Source organism: Alternaria hordeiaustralica (genome assembly GCF_023758085.1).
Source record: "Alternaria hordeiaustralica strain BMP 2776 chromosome Unknown scaffold_58, whole genome shotgun sequence".
Classification (NCBI taxonomy): domain Eukaryota; kingdom Fungi; phylum Ascomycota; class Dothideomycetes; order Pleosporales; family Pleosporaceae; genus Alternaria; species Alternaria hordeiaustralica.
Window position 1 is genome coordinate 16,959 of NW_026056830.1, and position 22,651 is coordinate 39,609.

At 54.4% G+C, this 22,651-nt stretch overlaps 11 protein-coding genes across 11 annotated transcripts; 5 read left to right on the plus strand and 6 right to left on the minus strand.

Annotated features, from left to right (window-relative positions):
* Window positions 1-29: 29 nt before the first annotated feature.
* J4E84_011093 (uncharacterized protein) lies at window positions 30-2,059 on the plus strand (the record flags this gene model as incomplete). The annotated part of the gene is made up of 2 exons (XM_049393647.1): window positions 30-1,320; window positions 1,371-2,059. 2 exons carry the CDS (start codon window positions 30-32, stop codon window positions 2,057-2,059), a joined length of 1,980 nt encoding a protein of 659 aa, XP_049238627.1.
* Window positions 2,060-3,973: 1,914 nt separating this feature from the next.
* On the plus strand, window positions 3,974-5,354 carry J4E84_011094 (uncharacterized protein; the record flags this gene model as incomplete). Its single annotated transcript, XM_049393648.1, has 2 exons — window positions 3,974-3,979; window positions 4,152-5,354. The coding sequence occupies 2 exons, from the start codon at window positions 3,974-3,976 to the stop codon at window positions 5,352-5,354; spliced, it is 1,209 nt and encodes a 402-aa protein (XP_049238628.1).
* Window positions 5,355-5,682: 328 nt separating this feature from the next.
* On the minus strand, window positions 5,683-8,349 carry J4E84_011095 (uncharacterized protein; the record flags this gene model as incomplete). The annotated part of the gene is made up of 5 exons (XM_049393649.1): window positions 5,683-7,333; window positions 7,384-7,850; window positions 7,901-7,968; window positions 8,078-8,221; window positions 8,274-8,349. The coding sequence occupies 5 exons, from the start codon at window positions 8,347-8,349 to the stop codon at window positions 5,683-5,685; spliced, it is 2,406 nt and encodes an 801-aa protein (XP_049238629.1).
* A 298-nt stretch (window positions 8,350-8,647) lies between these two features.
* Window positions 8,648-9,001, minus strand: J4E84_011096 (uncharacterized protein; the record flags this gene model as incomplete). The annotated part of the gene is made up of 3 exons (XM_049393650.1): window positions 8,648-8,725; window positions 8,789-8,903; window positions 8,970-9,001. 3 exons carry the CDS (start codon window positions 8,999-9,001, stop codon window positions 8,648-8,650), a joined length of 225 nt encoding a protein of 74 aa, XP_049238630.1.
* A 357-nt stretch (window positions 9,002-9,358) lies between these two features.
* Window positions 9,359-10,178, minus strand: J4E84_011097 (uncharacterized protein; the record flags this gene model as incomplete). The annotated part of the gene is made up of 2 exons (XM_049393651.1): window positions 9,359-9,976; window positions 10,029-10,178. 2 exons carry the CDS (start codon window positions 10,176-10,178, stop codon window positions 9,359-9,361), a joined length of 768 nt encoding a protein of 255 aa, XP_049238631.1.
* A 377-nt stretch (window positions 10,179-10,555) lies between these two features.
* Window positions 10,556-11,076, plus strand: J4E84_011098 (uncharacterized protein; the record flags this gene model as incomplete). Its single annotated transcript, XM_049393652.1, has 3 exons — window positions 10,556-10,591; window positions 10,661-10,874; window positions 10,943-11,076. 3 exons carry the CDS (start codon window positions 10,556-10,558, stop codon window positions 11,074-11,076), a joined length of 384 nt encoding a protein of 127 aa, XP_049238632.1.
* Window positions 11,077-11,461: 385 nt separating this feature from the next.
* On the minus strand, window positions 11,462-12,085 carry J4E84_011099 (uncharacterized protein; the record flags this gene model as incomplete). Its single annotated transcript, XM_049393653.1, has 3 exons — window positions 11,462-11,525; window positions 11,573-11,937; window positions 11,990-12,085. 3 exons carry the CDS (start codon window positions 12,083-12,085, stop codon window positions 11,462-11,464), a joined length of 525 nt encoding a protein of 174 aa, XP_049238633.1.
* A 263-nt stretch (window positions 12,086-12,348) lies between these two features.
* LOC1 (60S ribosomal subunit assembly/export protein) lies at window positions 12,349-13,048 on the plus strand (the record flags this gene model as incomplete). The annotated part of the gene is made up of 2 exons (XM_049393654.1): window positions 12,349-12,690; window positions 12,770-13,048. 2 exons carry the CDS (start codon window positions 12,349-12,351, stop codon window positions 13,046-13,048), a joined length of 621 nt encoding a protein of 206 aa, XP_049238634.1.
* Window positions 13,049-13,331: 283 nt separating this feature from the next.
* J4E84_011101 (uncharacterized protein) lies at window positions 13,332-14,657 on the minus strand (the record flags this gene model as incomplete). The annotated part of the gene is made up of 1 exon (XM_049393655.1): window positions 13,332-14,657. The coding sequence occupies one exon, from the start codon at window positions 14,655-14,657 to the stop codon at window positions 13,332-13,334; it is 1,326 nt and encodes a 441-aa protein (XP_049238635.1).
* Window positions 14,658-15,297: 640 nt separating this feature from the next.
* On the plus strand, window positions 15,298-18,213 carry J4E84_011102 (uncharacterized protein; the record flags this gene model as incomplete). The annotated part of the gene is made up of 2 exons (XM_049393656.1): window positions 15,298-15,303; window positions 15,331-18,213. 2 exons carry the CDS (start codon window positions 15,298-15,300, stop codon window positions 18,211-18,213), a joined length of 2,889 nt encoding a protein of 962 aa, XP_049238636.1.
* Window positions 18,214-18,538: 325 nt separating this feature from the next.
* Window positions 18,539-21,235, minus strand: J4E84_011103 (uncharacterized protein; the record flags this gene model as incomplete). Its single annotated transcript, XM_049393657.1, has 1 exon — window positions 18,539-21,235. One exon carries the CDS (start codon window positions 21,233-21,235, stop codon window positions 18,539-18,541), a length of 2,697 nt encoding a protein of 898 aa, XP_049238637.1.
* Window positions 21,236-22,651: the final 1,416 nt, after the last annotated feature.

A 22,651-nucleotide genomic window follows, 5' to 3' on the forward strand; every position in this document is an offset into this window, starting at 1 on the left:
GTTCTATCGTTAAGGCAGCGGAGAGGGCAATGCAACGCCCCAGGCTTTCACCTCTGCAGTCGCGACTGCTCGCATATCTCGTCGGTACCAGTGCCTGCATCGCGCTATGGGCGCCTTCCCTACCTCTCGCGTATGCTGCCGAAGTTCTCGCGACGCCCGATCACGACGCCCTTGACAGCCTCGCGCTGCACGCCTTTACCAGCGGAGATATCCCACACATTGAAGATGGGGTACTCGATCGAGAAGAGAGCGATGGCTACGAGCCGGAGTTCAGCTATCTCGACCGGAGTCTGATTGGACGGCAGAACGACGCGCCGGAGCCGCTGAAGAATAACGAAAAGACGGAAAAGGATATCGATCCTGAAACGACGTTACACTTTGTGTTTGAGAAGGGTCAATTGCGCCTAAGAAGTGTGCTTGATGTTCCCTTGGATGCTCTGGAAGCACGGGGAACAGACAACGCCTCTGACGAAGCTGGCTTGGAAGATGCGACAGTACCTGGAAAGGAGGGTGATGTTGGTGACGTTGAGCTGGCAAAGCGACAGGCTGGCAGTAGTCGCGTCTGGCTGACCGCCAACACCTGCCGTCAACCTATGCCGAACGGAGACGCGAAGGAGGCAAGGAAGAACCACCCGCAGCTGGTCATGTACGTCTCTACATCGCCGCGCAACAAGCAACCAGGCCCAGATGCGACGCAAGATACCCTCACCAACATTACGGGCGTGCTCTTCGATGGCGGCTACGCCAGCTTCGAGCTCAACACCACGTCGGACGTATACATCGGTATCGGGGCGCCCAAGCTCGAGGAAGACTGGTTTGGGAGCTGGCACTTCGAACTCGCCGCAAGTACAGACGGACCTTACCATAGCTACGACGATGCGACACCCTTCCTCTACATGATCGACACGGACAGCGAGTCCACCCTTTTCATATCACAGAACTTGAGCAGTTCGAACGACACAGTGGAGGTCGATAGATGGAGGGCGCAAAACCCCTTCCACATGTACGCCTTCCCAGACGGCGAATGGACACCAGTGACGGGCTTGGAACGCTCTTACTGTGCGCTTAAGGAGCAGTTCAATGTCAATGCGACCAGAAACTTCACCATCGACACGAGCATCACCACCAAGTTCAATAAGATCGGCGGTGACGACAACATGCCCAAGAGCCAGTTCCACGTCAGGAACCTGCAGAGTGCGAAGACATATAACGGATTCGTTGTCATTGAGGGGAGCCAACAGCCACTCACCATTCCTGGCACGGGCACGACAAGAGGCGGAGGCAGGGTCTTTCAGGCTTTCAACTGGACGACCAAAGCTGGTGAGTGTTCCATCCTACTTTCTATAAAATCATGCTAACAACATGCAAAGATGACTCCTGCCAAGTCCTCTTCGACCTCGAGTTCTGCGACATGGTCGCCTACGCCGTCCCCTCCAACACGAAGTTCAAGCTTAACGACTCCGCCCTCGCTGAGATCTACGAAACACAAGCCCGTCAATACTACGACAACTTCAACAAGTCCCTGGCGCAGGTTGCTTGCGACACAGTCTCCGAAGCCCAATACTCCCTCGCCGTAACATGCGACGACTGCGCCAAAACCTACAAAAACTGGCTCTGCATGGTCCTCATGCCCCGCTGCGAAGATTGGACCGCAACCGATCCTTCCCTCGTACCGCGTAATATCAAGACGCCCTTCGCCAACGGCTCGCTCCCGGATATGATACCTGGGTTTAACGACAGCGCGGCCTTTAGCCAGTCGAGAAACCCGAACATCGACAAGGAGATTGATCCGGGCCCGTACAAGGAGCTTAAGCCGTGTGAGGACATGTGCTTTGATATTGTGAGGACTTGTCCGGCGCAGATGGGGTTTGCGTGCCCGAATGGGGTGCAGAGGGATGGTATGTATGGGGTTAGGGATGAGAATCCGGATCGATTGACGTGTAGTTTTCCCGGGGCGGTTGTCAAGTTGAATGCGAAGGGGGGTGCGGGGGTGGTGGGTGTAAGTCTAGGCACTATTGCGACTCTTGCTGCATTGGTTGCGGTAATGTTGTTGGCATGAGACGGCACGTTCTCCATTACGCAGTCCGCTCTATCCATAGTTATGATTCCCAACAACGCCATTCTTGTAGCTTTTAAAGCGAAAGTCAAATCCTATTCATCCTTCCCTTACACACTAAACTCCAACCTATTCCCCGCAAAGTCCCTCGCAAAAAACCTCGTCGGATACTCTACACCCTCCGCCCCGCTGTTCTTTACACCAGGTCTATCTGCTTCCAACGGCGCCGCCTCTCCGCCTCGCTCATGATGTTCCCATACCTTCGCTCTCAACTCATTTAGCGCTTCTACACTGCCAACCCGGAAACATGGATGCCGCGATGAAGGAACTGCAAAATCCTCTGGCTTCCCGATCGCGATGTGCACTTGTTGACCCGAGTTGCCGATGTCGAACCATGCGAGCGTTTCGCGTTGTAGGTGTGGTACTGCGCGTGGTGTTAGGCCGAGGGTTGTGGCGTAGAAGGAGGTGGCTAGGTGGAGTGTGCTTGGTGGTACTACGAGGTTGACGTGGTGGATGCCGGTTATCATGTTGATTTTGGAATGGATACGCGATGACTTTGCTTAGTAGAAGAGTTGATGATGGTGTGGTATGCGCCTCGGCGCTGCAGAATGGGGTGAATGCTAACTGCGGGGTGAGGTTGGTGCAGGCAAGAGGTGGGGACTAATCGACTGAGCTAGCGGGCCGTTGAAGACGATGTCGTGTTCCACATACATCGAACACCGCATCTTCACGCGCAGTCTCAATATATCCATAGATACATCACGTTTACAGACACATGTACTTACGGTCAGTCGACAGAAGTCAGCATGTTGTAACGTCATCGTTCTTCTTACCTAGCCTTCGCCATCTAACCGTTACAGCGGGCAAAGTCGTTATTACAGCGCGATAGCGTGATCAATAAAGAAGGTTTACCAAACGTTAAGACGCAAACAAACCAGCCTCGGATGTAAGGTAGAAGAAGACTATGTAATTGGCTCGGTAGAGGTACTTGTCAGTAAACCCACGATTCATGATTGATGTTGCACCAGCATCATCGTGAAACGGCCCACATGGTGGCTGCCGAGGCCCGGATCGCAACGTCGCATCGTCGACATGGATGGGACAGCCCTACGGGATTCTGATTAATTACTTTCCGCTCACACCGTTGAGAAGATCATGGCTGGTAAATGAAGGATGCTTGGACTTTTTAGCGGATGATGCCATTGTGCACATTTCGATCGCTGGTGAGTTCCAGAACATGCAAGGCATTGATAGCAGTAAGATAGCCGAGTCGACATGGCTTGCTGAGAAACCGCGACGTAGAGTTTGCACACGTGTTTGACAGCGGAATCTTTTGCGTGAACCACCCCGAAAGGCTGTGTCTAGCTTAAGTTATACATTCGCCTTCCGACGCGTGAACGAAGTACTATCGCATGTCTAGACGCGATGCGAGATATCGAAGGGGATATTGCGCACAACATCCAAAACTCATGAAATGTACCACTTGTCGCGGTTGCTACAGCCCTTACCCTAGCATCCCATCCGCCGCCAACGCAACGAGAATCCTGCTCGATGATCGAAACGGTCACTAGAGTCATGCGCCCACATCCATCCTTGATCGCAGAAACAACGGCTTTTCCCCTCCCCAATCGCATGCCAGCAAAACACGAAACACGTAGAAAATCACCCGACAGATTCAGTAATCAGAGTCCAGACACGGAGATCTTAACTACGCTTCCCTGTACACATCAGCCTTCTTCCCGCAAACGGGGCCACGGACTCCACAATAACGTCCCGAGGTCGCGTTGATGGACAACGCCATGGCATTCCTTTCATCACAATCCGCTGCAGAAGCAATGTTTCGAAACTCCACTCCGCACCCCGCTGCGATGGTGCTCCGAGGAAGTCAGCCGTGGATGTTTTGTAGTTTTGTATAAGATGGAGGTCTCCAACAGGAGTTTGATGGGCATCGACTTCGATCTCACTTTCGCTTCCATCTCTACTACATTCGCTTCCCGCGCCTGTCTTGTTCTTCGTTGTGCTGTGCACCTACATTCTTTTTCTCAAACGACGCGGTCTATACAGATACAGACGACTCTTTGATCGATATCGCAAGATGAAGTTCTACGCCGCTCAAGCTTTCGCTCTTGCGAGCATTGCAACTGCTTTCCCGCACCCCCAGCTTCCCTCACTGCCATCCTTCTCGCTACCGACTGGTGGATCAGGCTCTGGTCTTGGTGGCCTTGGTGGCCTTGGTGGAGGCTCGGGACTGGGTGGCCTTGGTGGAGGATCAGGAATTAGCCTCCCAACCAACATCCCCTCTCTTGGAGGTGGAGGCTCAGGACTTGGTGGACTTACTGGTGGAGGCTCGGGACTTGGTGGTCTTGGTGGCCTTGGAGGAGGATCAGGATTCAGCTTGCCAACCGGCATCCCCTCCCTCGGAGGTGGAGGTTTCTCACTTCCGACCAGCCTTCCCAGCCTGGGTGGAGGCAGCACCGGTACAGGTGGCTCGGGGTTGAGCAGCTGGCTCAGCGGCCTAGGTGGAGGTTCCAGTGGAGGTCTCGGGGGCCTTTCTGGTCTTGGAGGTCTCGGAGGCCTCGGAGGCGGTGCTGGTGGTGCTACGACAACAGCTGACGCCGCTGTTCCCGCACCTTCCAAGACCGGTGCCGCTCAAGCACCCGCCGCAACGGGCGGAGGCAACACTGGCGGCGCCGGCACGATCGGCACAGACTGCAAGCCGCAATCCGGATCGTCCAACGCCTTCGGAGGAAGCGAAAACGGTATCGTGGACAAGAGCTGCTGTACCGACATGACCATCGTCTTCGCACGTGGTACCGGAGAAATGGGCAACGTCGGATCCGTGTCCGGACCACCCATGTTCAAGGCTATCCGGCAGAAGCTTGGTAACGACCGTGTTACCGTCCAGGGTGTTGACTACGCTGCCTCTGCTGCTGGCAACGCCAACCTCGGTGGCGACGGTGGTCAGAAGATGGCCGATCTGGTCAAGCAGGCCAAGGCTCAATGTCCCGACACCAAGATCATTGTATCAGGCTACTCTCAAGGTGCCATGGTCGTTCACAATGCTTTCAGCAAGGGCATTTCTGCTACTGATGTTAGCGGTGCTGTCATGTTTGGAGACCCATTGAAGCGCCAGGCTATCAGCGGTCTTTCGGCTGACAAGATCAAGCAGTTCTGCGGTACTGCTGATCAGATCTGCGGTGGTGGTGGTGATGGCGGTGCTACTGGAAGCCATCTCAGCTACGGCAGCAGTGCGGATGCGGCCGCTTCCTTCGCTATTCAGGCCGCTGGGCTTGCTTAGGCGGATCGAGGTAGTCTTGTAATCTCGCATTGCTGGTCCGTGTGAGTTATAAGATGAGACATATGCGATTGTTGCGGCTAGTGCGACAGATAGCTGGTGTACATTCAAATGTAGATACTTGACCACCTGTTGTCAATCCATCATTTCTTCGACGTATCCTTCACTGCCCTTACCCGTAGTAGTACTGACATAAGATATGAAAACACGCGCTCTTTCTTCATATGTCTAATTCAATGTGCCATGATATCCACACTGATCCATCCACCCACCCTTCATCGCCCTTCCAGCCTCCTCATACGTCCAGCACCCTCGCCCCAATTCCGCCCCCTCAATCCTTGACAACCTTCCCAACAATCCACCCCTCAGCATACCTCTTCCCCATCCCCGCCTCCGGAATCTCCACTTTGAATCCCTTGCCCATATCACCCCTCCCCTCCTCCTCCTTACCACCACCCTCCCTAACAACAACAAGATCCTTAATCTCCTTAACCGCCAACCCCAAACTAACACAACTCGCCACCATCCTCCTAACCTCGTCCTCCCAACTCGCTTTCACACCCTCCGCCTTCGCCGTTCCAAAACCCAACCTCTTGTATTCTGCAAACGATGCTTTGGCCGCCTTGATACGGTCGTCTACTTCTTGCCAGAGCATGCTATCCCTATCTTGAACGTCCTGAACGAAAGCCTCGGGTGGAGGCTCAGAAGCAGACAGCACCGGTCCGTAAGGCTGGCTATACGCTTTGAAGTCGTCGAATGGCGGTGCTTCGGGTGGTTGCAAGGCGAGGAAAGGTTTCATCCTGAGTTCATACCGGAGTTTCTCCGTGGAAAAGGGAGTGCGGCGGGGTATGGGGAGTTTACCCAGATAGCCGCAGATGACGTAGAAGCGGGCGAGAGCCAAAGCCAGGGACGCTGTTCCCTCTGTCTCAGCGAGCAGGGAGTCGAGGAACGGTGACGCTTCCTCCACGTCCTGAACCTCTCTGAACCGTCGTGATTTAAGGAGCTCGGTGGAGATACTGAGGTAGTGTGCTTCCACCCTCTTGAGCAACTCTTTCCGTCGTGTAGCGATGAGCGAGAGGAAGAGGTACATGCCCGCGTACTCATCCGGCAGGTAGATGTCCTGTTCGAAGCCTAGTAAGATGACCTTTTCTATCATCCACAGCTTCTTGTGGTAGACCCAGGTAGAGAGGGAGAATTCCATGACTTGGGCACTCTGACCGAGAGTGGCGGCCGCGGAGGATATATCCATATCGATTGAGCTTGCGTCGGCTTGAAGCAGGTCCCAGCCTATGATGACGTGCGTCAACATGCGTCTCAGTCGACAACGGTTCTGGCCCATGGCGACCCAGAGATCGAGGTACGCTTGGCCGGCGCGGTCTACGAATTCGTCGATGAGCATGGCAAACTGGAGGCGTGGGGGTTTGGGCATGAGAGCATTGCGTGGTGGTGACATTGTCCAGTTGATGGGGTCTATGACGGGTGAAGAAGGAAAGACGAGTGTCTTTACGTCGACGAGAGGGAGGGAAACGGAGGCGTTGAGGACGTCGGGGTGGAAGAGTAGGGTTGCGAGGTAAGAGCGGGCGTATGTCAGTGGCGGGGGTGAGCGACCAGAGAAGTGCCAGAGGAAGGATTGGTATTCGAGGGGGTCCTGGGGCAGAGCGGGGAAGCGCGTGGCTTCTGCGCAGTCGGTAGCTATCTGATGTAGCTTCTCCAACGCATCTTTGAAGTCGAGCTCTACAACTGGTCGTGGAGGTACTGTAGAGGCGAGACGACGTTGCATCTTCGGACTGAAAGCACCAGGCACAGTCTTCCCAAGCTGATGCGTGTTCTTCAACGAGTCGATACCTTGAAGTATTGGCGACCACGAATAGGATATCTGATCGAGCGGTAGATCCAAGTCAAGGGCGCGAAGGAAGTCTTTCCGAAGTTCTAGCCTGGAGCTAATGGCTTTCCGAAGCGCATCGTTGATCTCGAATCCGGGACTACGACGTGTTAGCAGGCCGTCGACTGTCCAGTCCGCGGTGAAGCATACTCCTCAATCGTTTCCATCGCCGCATCCAACTCCCTCAAAAACACATCCATCGGCACACTAACAAACAACACCCGATTATACGTATGCGTACAAAAGTCCTCCTCTTCAAAGTAATCCCTTCCCGTAATCTTCGCAATCACAAAGTCGCACCCCTTGATCAACGCCAGGCAATACGCTCTCAGAACTTCTAGCAACGGTCCAGGTCGTCTCTCATGCAGAATTTCCCCACGATAGAACTGCGCCTGCTCGAGAATCTTAGTCTCGGGCCAAAGCAGCTTATCGATGTGCAAAGACGTGAAGAGGGTTTGGGACAATGGGTAGCCGGTATGCCAGGCCATTTCGTAGCAGAGTAGTTGGTCCATGATGCCTATTAGTTCCTCGGGTAGAAGGGGAGCCAGAGTGTCGTAGTCGTCTTCTAGGGTTTCTCCAGGTTGGAGGAAGCCGCTGTCCATTTTGGGGTCCATGATCTGTGGTACGTAAGTCGAGAATCTTCATTTTAGTAGTAAGAGCGGTGTACCTCGATGGCCCCGATCGACTCAAACAGCGTAAAGTATTCATCCTTGACGAGTTGACCGACTTCGAGAGCTGGACGTTGTCAGTCCATGTTGCCTGGGCATATCATGGTAACCACCGCAGTACGACATGACGAGGCAGCCCCGCCATGCCCCTCCATGTACCTGAGGTCACAACTCACCATTACAAGCTCTCGTAAACTTGTCCGTCACATCATGAATCTTTGGCTGCGTCCCCGCGACCGGATGTCTTGATTGTCTCAAGGGTAAATTAGCGGAAGTAGAGGCCGAGATGGTAGGCGCAGACTCTTGCGCATGCGAGGGGCCTGTGCATCATCAGTATCGACTGCTCTGCGCAGAAGTAGAAGAAACAATTACCAGCCCCGTCAACGGCTACACCTGTGTCATGATCCGGGGTGGAGGCTGTGCTGTGGCTGCTAGACGCATCTGCCATGTTGTGGTGGAGTCGATGCCGATGCGGGAAGATTTGTGACAGCCGAGTTGGACAGGCGCGCGTCCGAGGCAAGCGGCAACATTACTGGTAGTCACGACCGTCATCTCACTTCTACTTCACAAGCGCTTTGGATCATTGGGGAGAGTGAATGTCGGCTCAATTGTTGGTGTGCATTGGCTTTGATTCCGCTCCAGCTTGATAGTACAGCTTATACGTCTATCCTCCCTAAGCGTCATCTCTCCTCCGTTGTCCATGCCACTCCATCGTGTCTATGCCATGTCCCTTCCTCTCAATTGCTTTACGAGGTCTTGGCGGCATCGGCCTGTGCCTGGAGCGCCGCAGCGTTGAGCTCCTTCAGCTCGCCCTGCTTGCCATTCTGCCCATTCCGTTAGCCCATCCCAACTTCCTCACTCCATCCCATCCCATCACCCTGACTCACCTCCCACTTGGCGAAGCGGAGTTCGCTCTCGCCCCTTCGCTCGGCAGCGATGCGCTTGTCCTCCTTGAGCGAGCGGCGCACGACGCGCGATGCGACGGCAATGTAGCGGTTGTAGCTGTTCAACAGTCAATGGCGGGTCCTAATCTGGGGCTGCAGCGGGGGCAGAGGTGGGCGGGCGTACGTGAGACCGGCGGCTTTCCACGCGAATGCCATTGTGATGGTAGGATGTGGGTTCGTGGGTGTGGACGGGGTTTGGGTTGCGGGTGCAGGTGTTGAAGTTGCTGAGCTCCGGCGAGATTTCGCGCATGCGGCTCGGAGCTGCAGATCACGTGCACATATCAGGTACGGAAGCGTTTTGTGTAAACTGTACCCTGGCGGATACAGAATATTTTATTTGATGGAAAGCAACCGTAAAATGCACTGAGTAGCTGTAAGCTGTCACTGAAGCACTCCAAAGACATATAGAAGTTCGTAATCGTGTTCATTATATTTTCATAGCCAGGCGGCTACATCATGATCTACAGTCTCTCGTCAAGTGGCTATACTGAGTCTTGCAGACTGCACGCTTCCCTACAACTCCATGGCCTCTCCGCCCTCGGCCGTATCGTCGCCACCTTCCCTGTTCTCAAAGGTAGCGTCCAGCCACTCCGCAACATCCTGGCCTTCGTGGTGCACAAAGTCCTCGCCAATACCGCTGATACCGACACTGGTATTGTCGACAGTCAGCTCCTTGTCTTGTGACAGCGACTCCTTCAGCGCCCTCAGTGCGTGCTTGATCAACTCCTCCCTGCTAGCGCCCTCGAAGTCGTCCAGATGCCTCTCAAGGTATGTCCTCGCCATTTGACTCCTGGCACCGATACCGCATGCAACCATCTCCTGTGTGACACCGCTGGGCTGGAACTCGAACAGATGCGGGCCCTTTGCGTCGACACCGGCAATCAACAGTCCCACACCGTAGGGTCTCCGTCCATACTGCTGGGTGTTGGTCTGGGCGCGGTCGGCGATGCGAGAGGTGATTTCGGAGAGAGGAATGGCACGGTCGTAGGTGAGGCGGGATGCCAGTGATTGTTGCTTCATGAAGTTGGAGAGCACACGGGCGTCCGAGGCGAGACCGGCGAGCGCGACACCGAAGTGCGAATCGATGGTGATGATCTTCTTCTGGTAGGAAGAGAGTTCCTCGGCGTTTCGCTAGTAGTCCATTAGTAATTGTCCGTATAGTTGAGAGAGCGTGAGTAATTACCTTGATTGCGGCGAGTACTGCATGGGTCTTGCTGACGATTCCAACGACGACGGAACCCTGCTTCACCGCTTCCTGTGCATATTCCACCTGGAAGATGCGGCCTTGCGGTGAGAATGTGACCGAGTCGTTGTCGTAGTTGTTGCGGAACATCTTGAAGGCGGGATCGTGGGGTGTGGGGTGGTTTGTGGAGGGCTAAAAGAAGGAATCCGAGACGCAGTATGTTATACGGTATTGCTGCAATCTAGTGGCGAAGACGGTAGTCGTGTGGTGTGCGGCGTGGGACGAGGACCGAGAGAGTGTGGTGTTGCAGCTGGAGGCACCCGCTGTTGACGACGATGAGCTCCAGAAGCTCCAAGCTTGGCAAGGCCCTTAGCGCGTGCGACGCAACCTCACCACCAGGCGTCTAGCAGCCAGACCCCCATCACAGCAACCTCGCATCTTCGCCGGACCGAGGATCGAACCAAGGCGACGTCGGCGCATACTTCTGCAACACATTATCGTCACGTGCAACCCTCTACGAATTCACCATGGCCGGCATCAAGACCATCATAGGGTTGTCCTTCGTACGTCAGCCTGTCGCATGCACGCGCGCTCGCTATTCCACCATGCACTTGCTAACACCGTCTCACTAGGTCCTGGCGATTGGCTTCCTCCTTGTCATCCTCTCCGCCGCGCTCTTCAAGAACTACCTCACGCTTCTCGTCGTCGCAACCTACGTAATCGCGCCCCTGCCCAACTGGCTGTGCGGCCGCGCAGCAAACCGCGATGACTTTATGGAAAGCACCGGAAATGGTGTCGTCGACTTTGGACGGTTCTTGACGGGCTTCTTTGTGGTCATGGGTATTGGTGAGTACACCTGGGTGGCACAGGGACGATTCTGGGGGTATCTTGGCAGACTGCTAACACGTTCACAGCCCTCCCAACACTACTGTGGCATTCAGCAGAGATCGCAGGCGGCGCGGCGGCCATGTCCATCTTCGGCGGTCTTCTGATATACGCGACCATCATCAGCTTCACCCTGTTCTTCCAAGAGCAAGAAGACTTCTGACTCGCCGGCGGGACTCAGCAATGAGGAACCGCACACACACAATCTGGTCCAGCGCGACCACTGGAGGAATGTTGAGGGCGTTGAAAGCAAATGCTGACAGCCGGAAGATTCGGATCGGTGCTGCCCATGTTTATGTTGTACCCATAGTTTGCTGAGCGTTTTTGTACAAGTATATCGAACATAATGCATAGGATGACTTTGGTTGTCCGTATTGGAACATAATAACTCGAAATCGCTGAATGACTGGCATGAAACAACAAGCTGCCTATGACGAACAGTCCCGACCCTCAAATACTCGTACATAATTATATCCATTCCATGCGCGCGTCCAGATACAGAACGCGTCATATTCGTCCTCAGTCGCCGCCTTCAATCCACCAGTAGCCTACAACGCCAGGTTGTAGGTGTATTCGTCTTCCATGTTCTGCGCGATCCAGAGCACAGCGGAACTACGCAACATTAGCAGCCATCCCAGCACTTCATATATGGTACTCACCTCAGCATAAGAAGCGCATTAGCAACGACGTTTCCAACGCCCAGCCACAGCGTCGGCCAAGTATGCCCAACAACAATAAACTTCATAACCATGACCACAACACTACCCGCAAGTCCACCAGCCAACAGCGCAAAGCCCAGGAACAACACCAGCCTCGCCTTCCACGCGACGCCGTTTCCAGAGTAGGAGAAGCTGTCGGCAGACAGACGCGACTTGTCGATGCTGTTGATGACGAGCATGCCGAGGGCGCTGCAGATGCCGGGAATCCAGTCGACGAAGGTGATGTGGACGGTTGGTTCGGAGCCGTTCATGGCCGACTTGGACCATACCGAGATGTCGATGAGGGTGTAGAAGCCCATGGCGAACTGCGCGTCATTGTTAGTACGTGTGTAGGTGTGGCATGCGAGAGGCGCGCACCAAGGCTCCCGCGATGTAGACGCCGGCAGTCCGCGTGTTGGCGCTGTTCATCCACGCGGGCTTGGGGAAGCGGAAGAGGCGATTCGAGTCCTCCATCATGCCGTGCGTATGCGTTTGCGACTCGGTTGGGAGTGGGATTGTGGTGGTGTGGGTGTGATGCAAGGAGCTAGCTAGCTGCTGGAGTTGCGGTTGCGCCAGTCGAGGTTGCGGTCCACTCGGTCGCGCCTGCCCTTGGCACTTACGTGCGTCGGCATCTGCAGCTCGCCAACCGCCGACGAAAAGTTCCAGACTTCCAGACTCTTTACTACCAACACCAACTTTTGCGCCAACTTCACCCACGCACCACCTTCTTCGCTAAAATGGGTCTCTCCAAGCCCTCCACCAAGGGCAAGACCTCGTCGAAAGGCAAATCCGGCCCTGCGAAATCCGGCGCCAACAAACCGAAAGCGAAGTCTGCGAAACCGACTGGCAGCGCGCCCGAGGGCATATCGAAGCGCAAGCAAAAGTCCATGTCCTTGGCTAAACCGGGTGGCCAGCAAAAGACCAAGAGTGTTGTTTCCAGGGACGGCAGGAAGAAGAAGCGCGTGTACACGGAGAAGGAGCTGGATATCCCGGCGCTGAATGGCATTATACCTGCTGGTATTGCGAAACCGAAGGGTGTGAAGAAGGGGAAGAAGTTTGTTGATGATCCGGCTAGTATGGTATGTAAATCCCATTTTCCTTCCACCTCCTCTACGAAGGACTTTCTTGACCTCGAACCTGATACTAACGTTCTTCAAGATGGCCATCATGTCCGTCGTCAACGCCGAGAAGGAAGGCCACCTCGAGTCCAAGATCGCCAAAGCACGCCAGCTAGAAGAGATACGCGAGGCCAAGCGGAAAGAAGCCGAGGCAAGGAAATCAGACAAGGACCAAGCTTTCGAGGAGAGGAAACAGGATCTCAAGAAGAAGAGGAAGAGGCATAGTGAGCCTGGTGCGGGTGGGAACAAGGATGAGGGCGATAAGATCAAGGAGAAGGATCGCAAGTTTAAGCAGAGGAAGAGGGTCAGCTTTGGTTGAAAGGATAATCTGTGGGCGTGAGTTCCATGTTGATGGGGAGGTACAAGGTAGACGGGCAGACATTGCGGCGAGACGATCACGCATCGTGTACGATACCGAGAAGGCCAGTGTCGATGGTCAGCGCAGGCAGCAAACGCAAGCGTAAAAGCACGGCAGAGAAGAGGGCGTCATATGTCGCGCAACACATCAGGTCTACAAGCGATCTACGATATCTAAAAGTCTATGATACCCAAACAAATTTACAATCCAATCCAATCCAGTCTCCAAATCAAAGCTCAATGATTTAAGCCTCAGGCAATATCAACCTGCGATGGTTGGGATCGAAAATAGGATACTTCTTCCCCTCCAACCCTCCCATATTCACATCTGCTCCCTCGTCAACACCTTTAGTAGCCTCACCCTCCACCTCCTCAAACATCTTCTCCAAAAACGCCGCCGCAGCACTCGCAAACCACCTCCCCCCACCCAACTGAAAAGACCCCAAATGACCACCCCAATCCGTCGTACACAACAGCGTATTCGGATTCTGCAACACCTCCTGATACGGCAATCCCGCTTTATTGCTAATAGGATCGTCCTCCGCATTAATCCCCAAAAAGGGGATTCGAATCGCCAACACCGCGTCCACAGACTGCGAGTCCCTGTAATACGCGCCTTCGGTCGGATACCCCCACGTCGGACACTGGACATGTCGATCAAACTCGTGGAGGTATTTACTTGCTAACAGCGCTGTCTCGTCGATACCGGGGTTCTTTAGTATCTGCGAGCGGTGCCGGTGGAAAAGGTTCATGAGGTTCTTGCCCATGGTGCGGGAGTAGATGTGGAGGCCTAGGTAGGTGGATTGGAGGGTTGTGTTACAGACTTCTAGGTTCCACGGGTTCGAACAGGATACCGCGGCTTTGAGGGTGCAGCGGCTACCTTCTTCGCCGCAGTAGTTGGTCAGGATGTTGGCGCCGAGACTGAAGCCTATGGCGTAGAGGGGGCGGTTGGGGAAGAGGGCGTGTAGCGTTTTGATGGTTTGACGCAGGTCCCAGGTTGCGCGTGAGTTGAAGAGTTGGGGGGTTGAGATTGCGGAGAGGGCGCAGCCACGCCCGTTTACGACACATGCGGCCCAGGGTTGCGTGCGCGATGTGAGCAGTGGTTGGAGGGTTTCGCGCAGGTAGACTTCGTGGGAGCCGCCGGTTAGGCCGTGGAGGGCTATTAGCATGGGCGTGCTGTCTGGACTGCCTATTGCGTCCCATTCTTTGGACGTGAAGTTTGTGGTTCGCTCGGGGAGTTCGGTTGTGTCTCTCTCTTCGGCCATTCGCGTAGCGGAGGTGAGCCCTTCTTCTTTTGGTACTACGAAGTCTACGGCAAAGGTTCCGGGGTAGACGGAGTGGTCCGAGTCGAAGATTTGGCGCTTGTAGTAGATTTCTGGGCCGGGGTCTTTGACGGCTGTGTACATTGTCTGGAGGTGACCGTTGAAGAGGAAAGGGTTTAAACGGCATGATGGAATTGAGGACTCGGCGATCTCTTTCAAGTTTGTTTTTGAGCCGGTCTTGGTTTGGAGGGGTGTTGGCGAGGCATGGGAGGTGTAGGTCGTTTTGCTGTGGCCTAGGAGCCAAGACATGATGGGTTCAGTGGAGTGGTATCTGGTCTAAATTCGATAAGGCGATGCAATCTCGTATGAGTTCTGGAGACACCACGGATTAAAATCCCACCTCAGCACTATTACACGCCTTCGGTCCTGTTCCCAGCTCTTTCTCGATACCCCCACTCAGTCGCTCAATTGCTAGTATGGTTGGTGTACTTGGTGAATCCAGATTCTAGGAGGGTCTTCCGTGTGAATCGATCTTGACAAAGAGATGGTGAACGTCTTATCTAGAATCACATACGTACGTAAGGTTGGAAGAATTGGGCCTCGGTCTGGCTGCGACTAGGCTGCATGTGTTGGTGCAGCAAGCGCGCGTCTGTGGGCCAATGGCGCTCAACGGCACTGGCGCGTTCGCGATTGCCCAAGTTCGCGACTGCCCATTACACGTCCTCACGTCGACACCCCGCTTTCGCCCACGATGCACCGCCGATATCTCGACTCTCGGTGACCGTCCGCCTCCTGAGTATCCTCCGCCATGGATCCGCGATACGGCTGGCAGCCCCAGGGCTATCCCAACGGCCAGTACAATCCGTATGCGCCGCCTCCGCAACAACAGCAGCAACAGCAGCCAAATGTCTACCAGCAGCATGGCTACCCTCAGTACCCTCCCATGCAGATGCAGGTGCCGCAAGGATATCCTCAGTCACAGCCACAGCAGTATCAACTGCCGCCACAGTCCAGCATGCCCCGACCCATGAGCCAGCAATATGCGCCAATGCCTCCCCAGATGCAGCCACCACAGCAGCAACCCCAGTACCAACGGCAGCCTCAAGTCGTCATCCCCCCGAGGACACAGCAATATGCCCCCATGCCGCAGATGCAGCCCCCGCGAATCCGACATGTCCAGGTGCCGGTCCAGCGAACAGGCAGCACGGGCATGGCGCAAACAGACGGCTCGGCTGACCAACAGCGGCGGTATAGCGCACAGCAGGCACCCAATACACCCAGCTCCAAGCCAGTGCAGCGGTCGCCGTCATTTCAAGAGAATGGGCCCAGGCCACAGCAGCGACCCGTCGTCACTCCTTCGCACAGTCAAGCCCAGTCTCGAGCGCCTCTACAACCGCAGACGACGCCTCAGCAACAGCGTGTGCCTTCGCAGTCGACGCCTCAGCAGCAGTACATGTCCTCTCAGCCCACCCTTCAACAGCAGCGACCTTCGCAATCGACGCCCCAACAACAGCGCCCTCCACAGTCGACTCCTCAGCAACAACGACCCCCACAGTCACAGTCAACGCCCCAGCAGCAACGTATGCCCTCACAACCCACGTTTCAAGAACAACGTCCTTCCTCGCAATCTACTCCTCAACAACCGCGACCCCCACAGTCTACCCCTCAGCAACAGCGACCCCCTCAATCAACGCCCCAACAACAGCGCGTACCCCCACAGTCTCGGACGCCGTCGAGCCAGTATGGCAGTCCGTTCCCTCAGCCGCCCTCGTCCAAACCACGCATGCACCCCCAAGTCGTCATACCGAAAGCGTCGTCCTTGCATCAGCTTACACCTACGAAGCGCGCCCATCCTCCTCCTCAGAAGGCCCTTCCTGCCGAGCTCTCCGAACTATTGCTTACGGCTGCGGACGAATACATTGCGGTCGCGCGAGGCATGGGATCGCTACTCATACGGGAGAGAAGGGAGGCCGACGTCCGACAATACTACAAGTTAATGTCCACTGCCATGGGGTGCATGGATACTGTGCTGAGGGACTTCAACATGCCGCCTAGGGACGAAGCCAAGCTGCGGTTGAGGTACGCCAGCTTGATGATTGAAGAGACGGACATCGAGGCCGCGGACATTTCTAGTCGAATTGAGGAGATTCTGTCCAAGCAGACATCGCTCTGTGGACGCCATCGCCTTCAAGACCTGAAGTTTGCTGCCCTCCATCTTCAGGCACGATATCAGTTCAAGACCAATCACCGCGCCGGTCTCAAGTCGCTCGACCAGCCTATAAAGGAGGCGGAAACCTTCCAACACATCGCCTGGGTGTATGCGCTGCGGTTTCTCAAAGTCACGCTCGCACTGCAGATACCGGGTCGTGTCGAGGTGGCATTGGCTCTCCAGCAACTCCATGCTATACAAGATCACGCGGACCGGCGGGGTGATCGGGCCATCTACGTCGCTTGTCACGTACTCGAAGCGATGGTTCATCTACGCTCGGGTGCAAGCGATCGACTCGAACAAGCCCAACGCGCCATCGCAGCAGCCAGAAGCCTGCAGCTTCAAGTGTCAGCCAAGCAGCTAGGATCGTTTGGCACTCTCATCGACATTATTGACATTGCTAGCGGTATCCAAAAGGGCAGCCCCAACCCACAGAAGTCTACCGCGCTTCTGGAATCCATACTAGGCGACAAGAACGAACAGGGTAGCTCCCAAGGCGGCGTCTTCACTGTTCTCATTGAGCGGAGCTTTGGGGGTCACCTGACTTTTGACACTGCTGGCATCTTCCGAAAGAACGCGGAGCAAAAGGACGAACTGGTGTTTGCATGGCTTCCGAAGGAGGATCTTCAAGCGTTGTGCTTCCATATCTGCGCACTGGACCAACATGTTCATGAGAAGGGTCTGAACTTCATGAAAGAAGCACATCAGCGCTTCCGAGAGACTGCGAAGCGACGCGTATACAATGGCGTACCTATATCCATCTCCTTTGCACGCATCGAGTGGAACATGGTCCTCGACTGGTATTCCATGTTTGCCATCGGCCTCATGGCCCGTACTAGGAACGATCCCGCAACCGCCGACGATGCGTTGGGTTTTCTCAAGAAGAAGATCTCGACGACCCCATACAGCAATCAAGAAGCATTCGCTCGTACGCTCGCCTACTTCTCCGCCATCACCGACCAGATTAACGGATCCCACAACTCCTCACTAGCCGCATTGTCCTCGGACGTCCTCGCGATACCAGAGAAGGGCCACGCAACCCCCGCTAAAACAGACATTGCAATAATGGCAGCCCTGAACCGCCTCCTCATTCTCCGCGATGTCTCGCATCCCCAACACTTCCAAGCCGCCCTCCTTCTAGCTCAAATCAAACCCCTCTGCGACGACCACCCCAATCAATACATACGCATCGCCTTCCGCCTCGTCCAAGCCTACCACAGCGAAGACGCGCCCATCCTGCAACAAAAGAAAACAGTCCAAGCCGCCGTAGGTATGGCCCAGGATGTCTCGAAGCGAACCCAGAACTTTGAGTTCGTCGCTATGATGATGTGTTACTTTGTCGCGCGCTTCTTCGCGGAGACCGTCGGCGAGAAGAGTATCCAGGCGATTCGTGCGGCGAGGTCACAGGCGGTTAAAGTGCATAGGCCGCTGTGGGTGGCGGTTGTTGCGGGCCTTTGTATGAATACTTATAGGAGGAATGGGCTTGTGGCTGAGGCGGATGCGGCGGCGCGTGAGTTTGAGAATGTGAGGGGTCAGTTGCCGGGTGCGTTGAGGGGGGCGGATGGTGGGGGGGTGGATGTGGATGCGGATGGCGATGTTGATGCTGAGGGGGAGGAGGATGTTGATGCTGATGGCGATATTGATGTTGTGGGTTAGGCGGAGGGGTTTGTTGTGCGGGTTCTCGTCTTCAATGTTTCTTTTCGAACCGTTTTCAAAACGCATTTGTTGGCGCAATATGGCGGGGCTTCATCGTGTACTGTAGAGGGTTCGAGATACCATGGCAGTCTAGGCGCGATAATGCGCGGCGTTTCAATGCATTTGCGTCACCCGTGAGATATGGAGATAAGTGTATGAGATGTGTGAGAGTGAAAAAAGATGTTCGACTTTATAATATGGTTCAATGTTTACGTGAAGTTGTAAAGAGAAAGTTTGTTTTACTTGCAGGGGATGACGTCTCCTGTATTACTCGTATTCCTTATGCTCATGATGTCGTCCATCGAGCGAGAAGTTCGTTCACGATGTCTTCCCCATCCTCCTCCGCGAGAGGCGTCGGAAGGACTGTGTCTTCCTCCATGCCGTCATCGGGCATCTTATAGCGCCTCACCGTGTTATAGCCAGTGCGATCCGAACGCGAAGACGTCGCATCCCATTCGGGGCGCGGATGATATATTTGGGACTCCTCGCGGAATCGATCAAACGATTCGTCTTCCCCTGGATGTGGAATAGAAGGAGGTTCAAGGTAACCGTCACGTTCCCCAAATTCCTCGACCCTATACGGTAGATCAAACGGTGTCATTCCCTCCAGTGGAACGGCCCGACCGGGGTGTTGTAATACATCTGGTTTATTCTGAGCGAGCAGAAGTGGAGAGTGTGAGGGAGACGACGGAGTACGTGAGGGATCATGTCGCTCCAGGTCTGTTGATCCGCTTGAACCGGGGTTCATGGGCTGCGTCTCATAGGTTTCCGATTCGTCGTCCGCATCTGGCATTGCCGTTGTTGCTGGATCGACGTACTCCGCGGCATGTGTATCAAGGTCGATGTCGAGGTAGAGTGGCATTGAGGGTGGAATTAATGCTGATGGGTCAGTGTATTGCGCGGCCCATGCATCAACGTCGGGATTGTATTCGGTCGGTATTGATGTTGATGGATCAACGTATTCCGCGGCCTCAGATGCACGTGGCCTAGAATATCCACCAGATTTGGAGGCATCCGAAAACTTTACGGATGTCCTGGCGAACGCTTCGTCCTCCTTGTCCAGTGTGCTGGACATCTCATAGGTGAATTGCTCTTCCAGCGGATCCTCAGATTCATCGTGCGGGTGTTGTGGTGGTGAATCGAGCTGGTTGTCAGATTCGTCGTCCGCATCCGGCATTGGTGTTGTTTTTGAACGAGCGAGTGGAATGACATTCGATAAATCCATTATTGGACCGAATTCGGGGTTAGGTTCAGGTGTAACTGGCTTTTCTCCGGGCTTGGAGGATCTTTGGTTGTACATATTGAAGTCCGGAGACACTAAGTCACTCCTGGTAGGCTCAGGAGGTATTTGTTTGCGTATATTACCGCCTTGTTTTCGTCGGTGTCTGCCGCTGAACATGCGAATGAGGTCGGGAGTCGAGGAAGCAGAAGGTGTAAGCCGTGTGGACGATGACGATTCATATGGAGAGTAATTTGAGAACAGTCCGGTACCACCTGAACGACCTGGTTTATTCTCAACCGATGGCATTTTAACTTCCATTTTGAAGATCCACTTGAGTGTTTCAACATTCAATGTACCGAATACGCTGGATACACTGATGTTGCGTTGCAAGCGGACATACGCTATTTTCCAGATTCTTTCTGGGGTTGTTTCTTTGATCATGGCCTGTTGCTCTCGAGTGAGCTCTGACATCGCAATATGTGGATCATTGCCTTCGTCGGTGTAAGTTTTGACCAGTTTCTCGAGTGAGGCGTGGGGTAGCTCCATCTCATCCAATAAGAGGGAGTCTCCGTGGCCTGTCGTGAGTCCCTGAAGATAAGTGGTAGCAAACCCCGAATAGAAGCAGATGACATCGTCATTGTCTGCTGCGATTACATTGTCACCGCCTGCAGCGGTGGTCGCCTCAGACTGCATCTCATGTCGCTGGGCTGCTACCGTCGACTCGAATGATGGGATGGATGACATAGGTTCTGCGGGAATGGGTTGATCGGGAAGATGCGACTCCCGTGGGGAACTCAAGCCATGAGCCATTGCTTTTCGTGACGATAATATACCCCCCGGACTTGAACGTGAAGCGATCCGAACTGGTTCACTTAGTTCAAGAGATGGGTGCGGCATGGTATTGATAAATGCCGCTTGCACTTGTGCTTCATCATAGGCCTGAGGCATATTTGCGATAGCCATACGGGTGCTGGGTACAGGGTTGCCTTTAGCTCTGTCATTGGAAGCTGACGTGAACGTTTCTAACGCTGGCGGGCCAGGCGGAAGGGCTTTTGCCAAAGTCGCCATCTCAAACATGGGTGTTTGCTTGGAAGACATGCCCTTTTCGGCATCAACACCTGAGGTAAAAAGCCTTTGCGAGTCCTTCAACTCCGTTCGAGGAATCTTTGAAAAGTATTGAGGTTGTGTCTTGACCGTACTCGCCCGTTGCAGCTGCACGATCGTAGATCCAAGATCTAGTCTCTCCGTTTCATGGATCGGTCGCTGTCGTCCATCTCTCTGCGCAAGAGCAAGGCTGGCCACAGCAATCATCAAGACAAGATTTCCCTTCGCATCTCGAAGATCGTTGCGCAGTTCGTCGAATTGTGGCTGCAAGAACGGCCATTTCGCTTGTTCGAACCGGGATAGCTTGATGTTTGAACGCAGCGCCGGGCGTTTTCCCACCTGCTCGAACGCGCGACGCAAAAGAGTCTCGATTTCCGTAAAAGAGGACCTGCAACGACGGAGAGCATGCGAGATGTCGTTTAGGGCGACGGTATTGAAGACCGACTTTAGCGTGCCTTGCGCATCAGGCTGAGGTATGATGAGTTCGCGCACTTGGTTGAGGATAGCGCATGTGCTGCTAATATCGTCTGCGATGCTTGTGACTCTTTGACTCGCTGTCGCGACCTTTTCGGCGAGTGCGTACAGCTTGACAGAGGCTTGTACGCCAGCTGCGGTGATGCCGACCACGGATCCTGCGATGCTGAGAGGATCCGCCATTCTGAGCTTTCGAAGCAGTAATTGTGTCTACTCAATCAGTGGAAACATCGTCCATGCGCGGGAAAAGGATAGAAGCCAGAACCATGAGTTTATGGCTGATGAGATTGGGAAGGCTGAGATGTGCGTCTTGGGGGCGCAGCCGGCTTCCTCGATGTCGCGTACAGCTCACCTTGTTCAACCAACACGCGAGACAGGCGCCGTGCAGCCTACGTTAACATGGAAAGCGGATGTTAGCAGGATATCACCGCAACTAGACTCTTAGATCATTGGCTTTGATTGTATCCTCTAAGGGCTGGCGTTCGATATGTCCCCCGACTAGGGTGGGCTCATCATGCCGGCAGATGGCCGCATGGTGGTACCTTGGTAGTAACACAGCTCAGCTCTGCCTCATTGAAAAGAAGTCTTATTCGCAAGGCTCATGGCGCGGTCACCGCTCGTTCGTGTTGTTGAAGTCTAGTGCCCAGGGTGTTGATTGTCTCCAGGAGCCGGTGTAGACCCTGCCAATCTGCCCCGCCCCACTTCAGCTTCGCGCGACGCCAACCCATGTCGTTCAGAAGGATGCACCTCGACCCCTCAATGGAATAGCCACGCCACTGCTGACATGATCATGTTATCTTTTGCTCCTTCGCTGCTGTCAGCGCACGATCTGCGTATCTCCATTGCGACCATCTCTGATGGCGACTTGATCAGCTTCCTTCCACTGCCATTCCAACATGCACCTTCTACGACGTGACACCGACGGCAAATTCAGCCTCGTTGAGTTCCACGGACAGCCGCCGCCCTATGCGATACTGTCACATACCTGGGGTTCTGACAACGATGAAGTGACTTTCAAGGACATCGTGAAAGGCAGAGGCAAAGAGAAGCTGGGCTATGTCAAGTTACACTTCTGTGCTGGCCAAGCTGCCGATGATGGACTGGAATATTTCTGGGTAACCTTAGGACGCTCTCCTTCATTGTTGCATTGGCTGATACTTATTAGGTGGATACGTGTTGCATCGATAAGAGAGATAGCGTGAAACTCGGTGAAGCGATAAACTCCATGTTCGCATGGTATCAACATTCAACCCGATGCTACGTCTATCTTTCCGATGTGACAGCCCCGCCTCGAACGCCTTGGAAGACCGCGTTCCAGGAGAGCAAATGGTTCACCAGAGGCTGGACTCTGCAAGAACTACTCGCTCCACCTTCCGTTGAATTCTTCACCGTTGATGGGGAGCGACTAGGTGATAAGCAAACACTGTCGCAGGCCATTCATCAAGCTACAGCTATTTCTTCCCGAGCTTTGGGGTCTTCTCCGCTAAACCTCTCGGACTTCAGTATAAAAGAGCGCATGTCCTGGGCAGCTGGACGGGAAACCAAACGCGAAGAGGACGCAATCTACTCTCTACTTGGCCTCTTCGACGTACATATGCC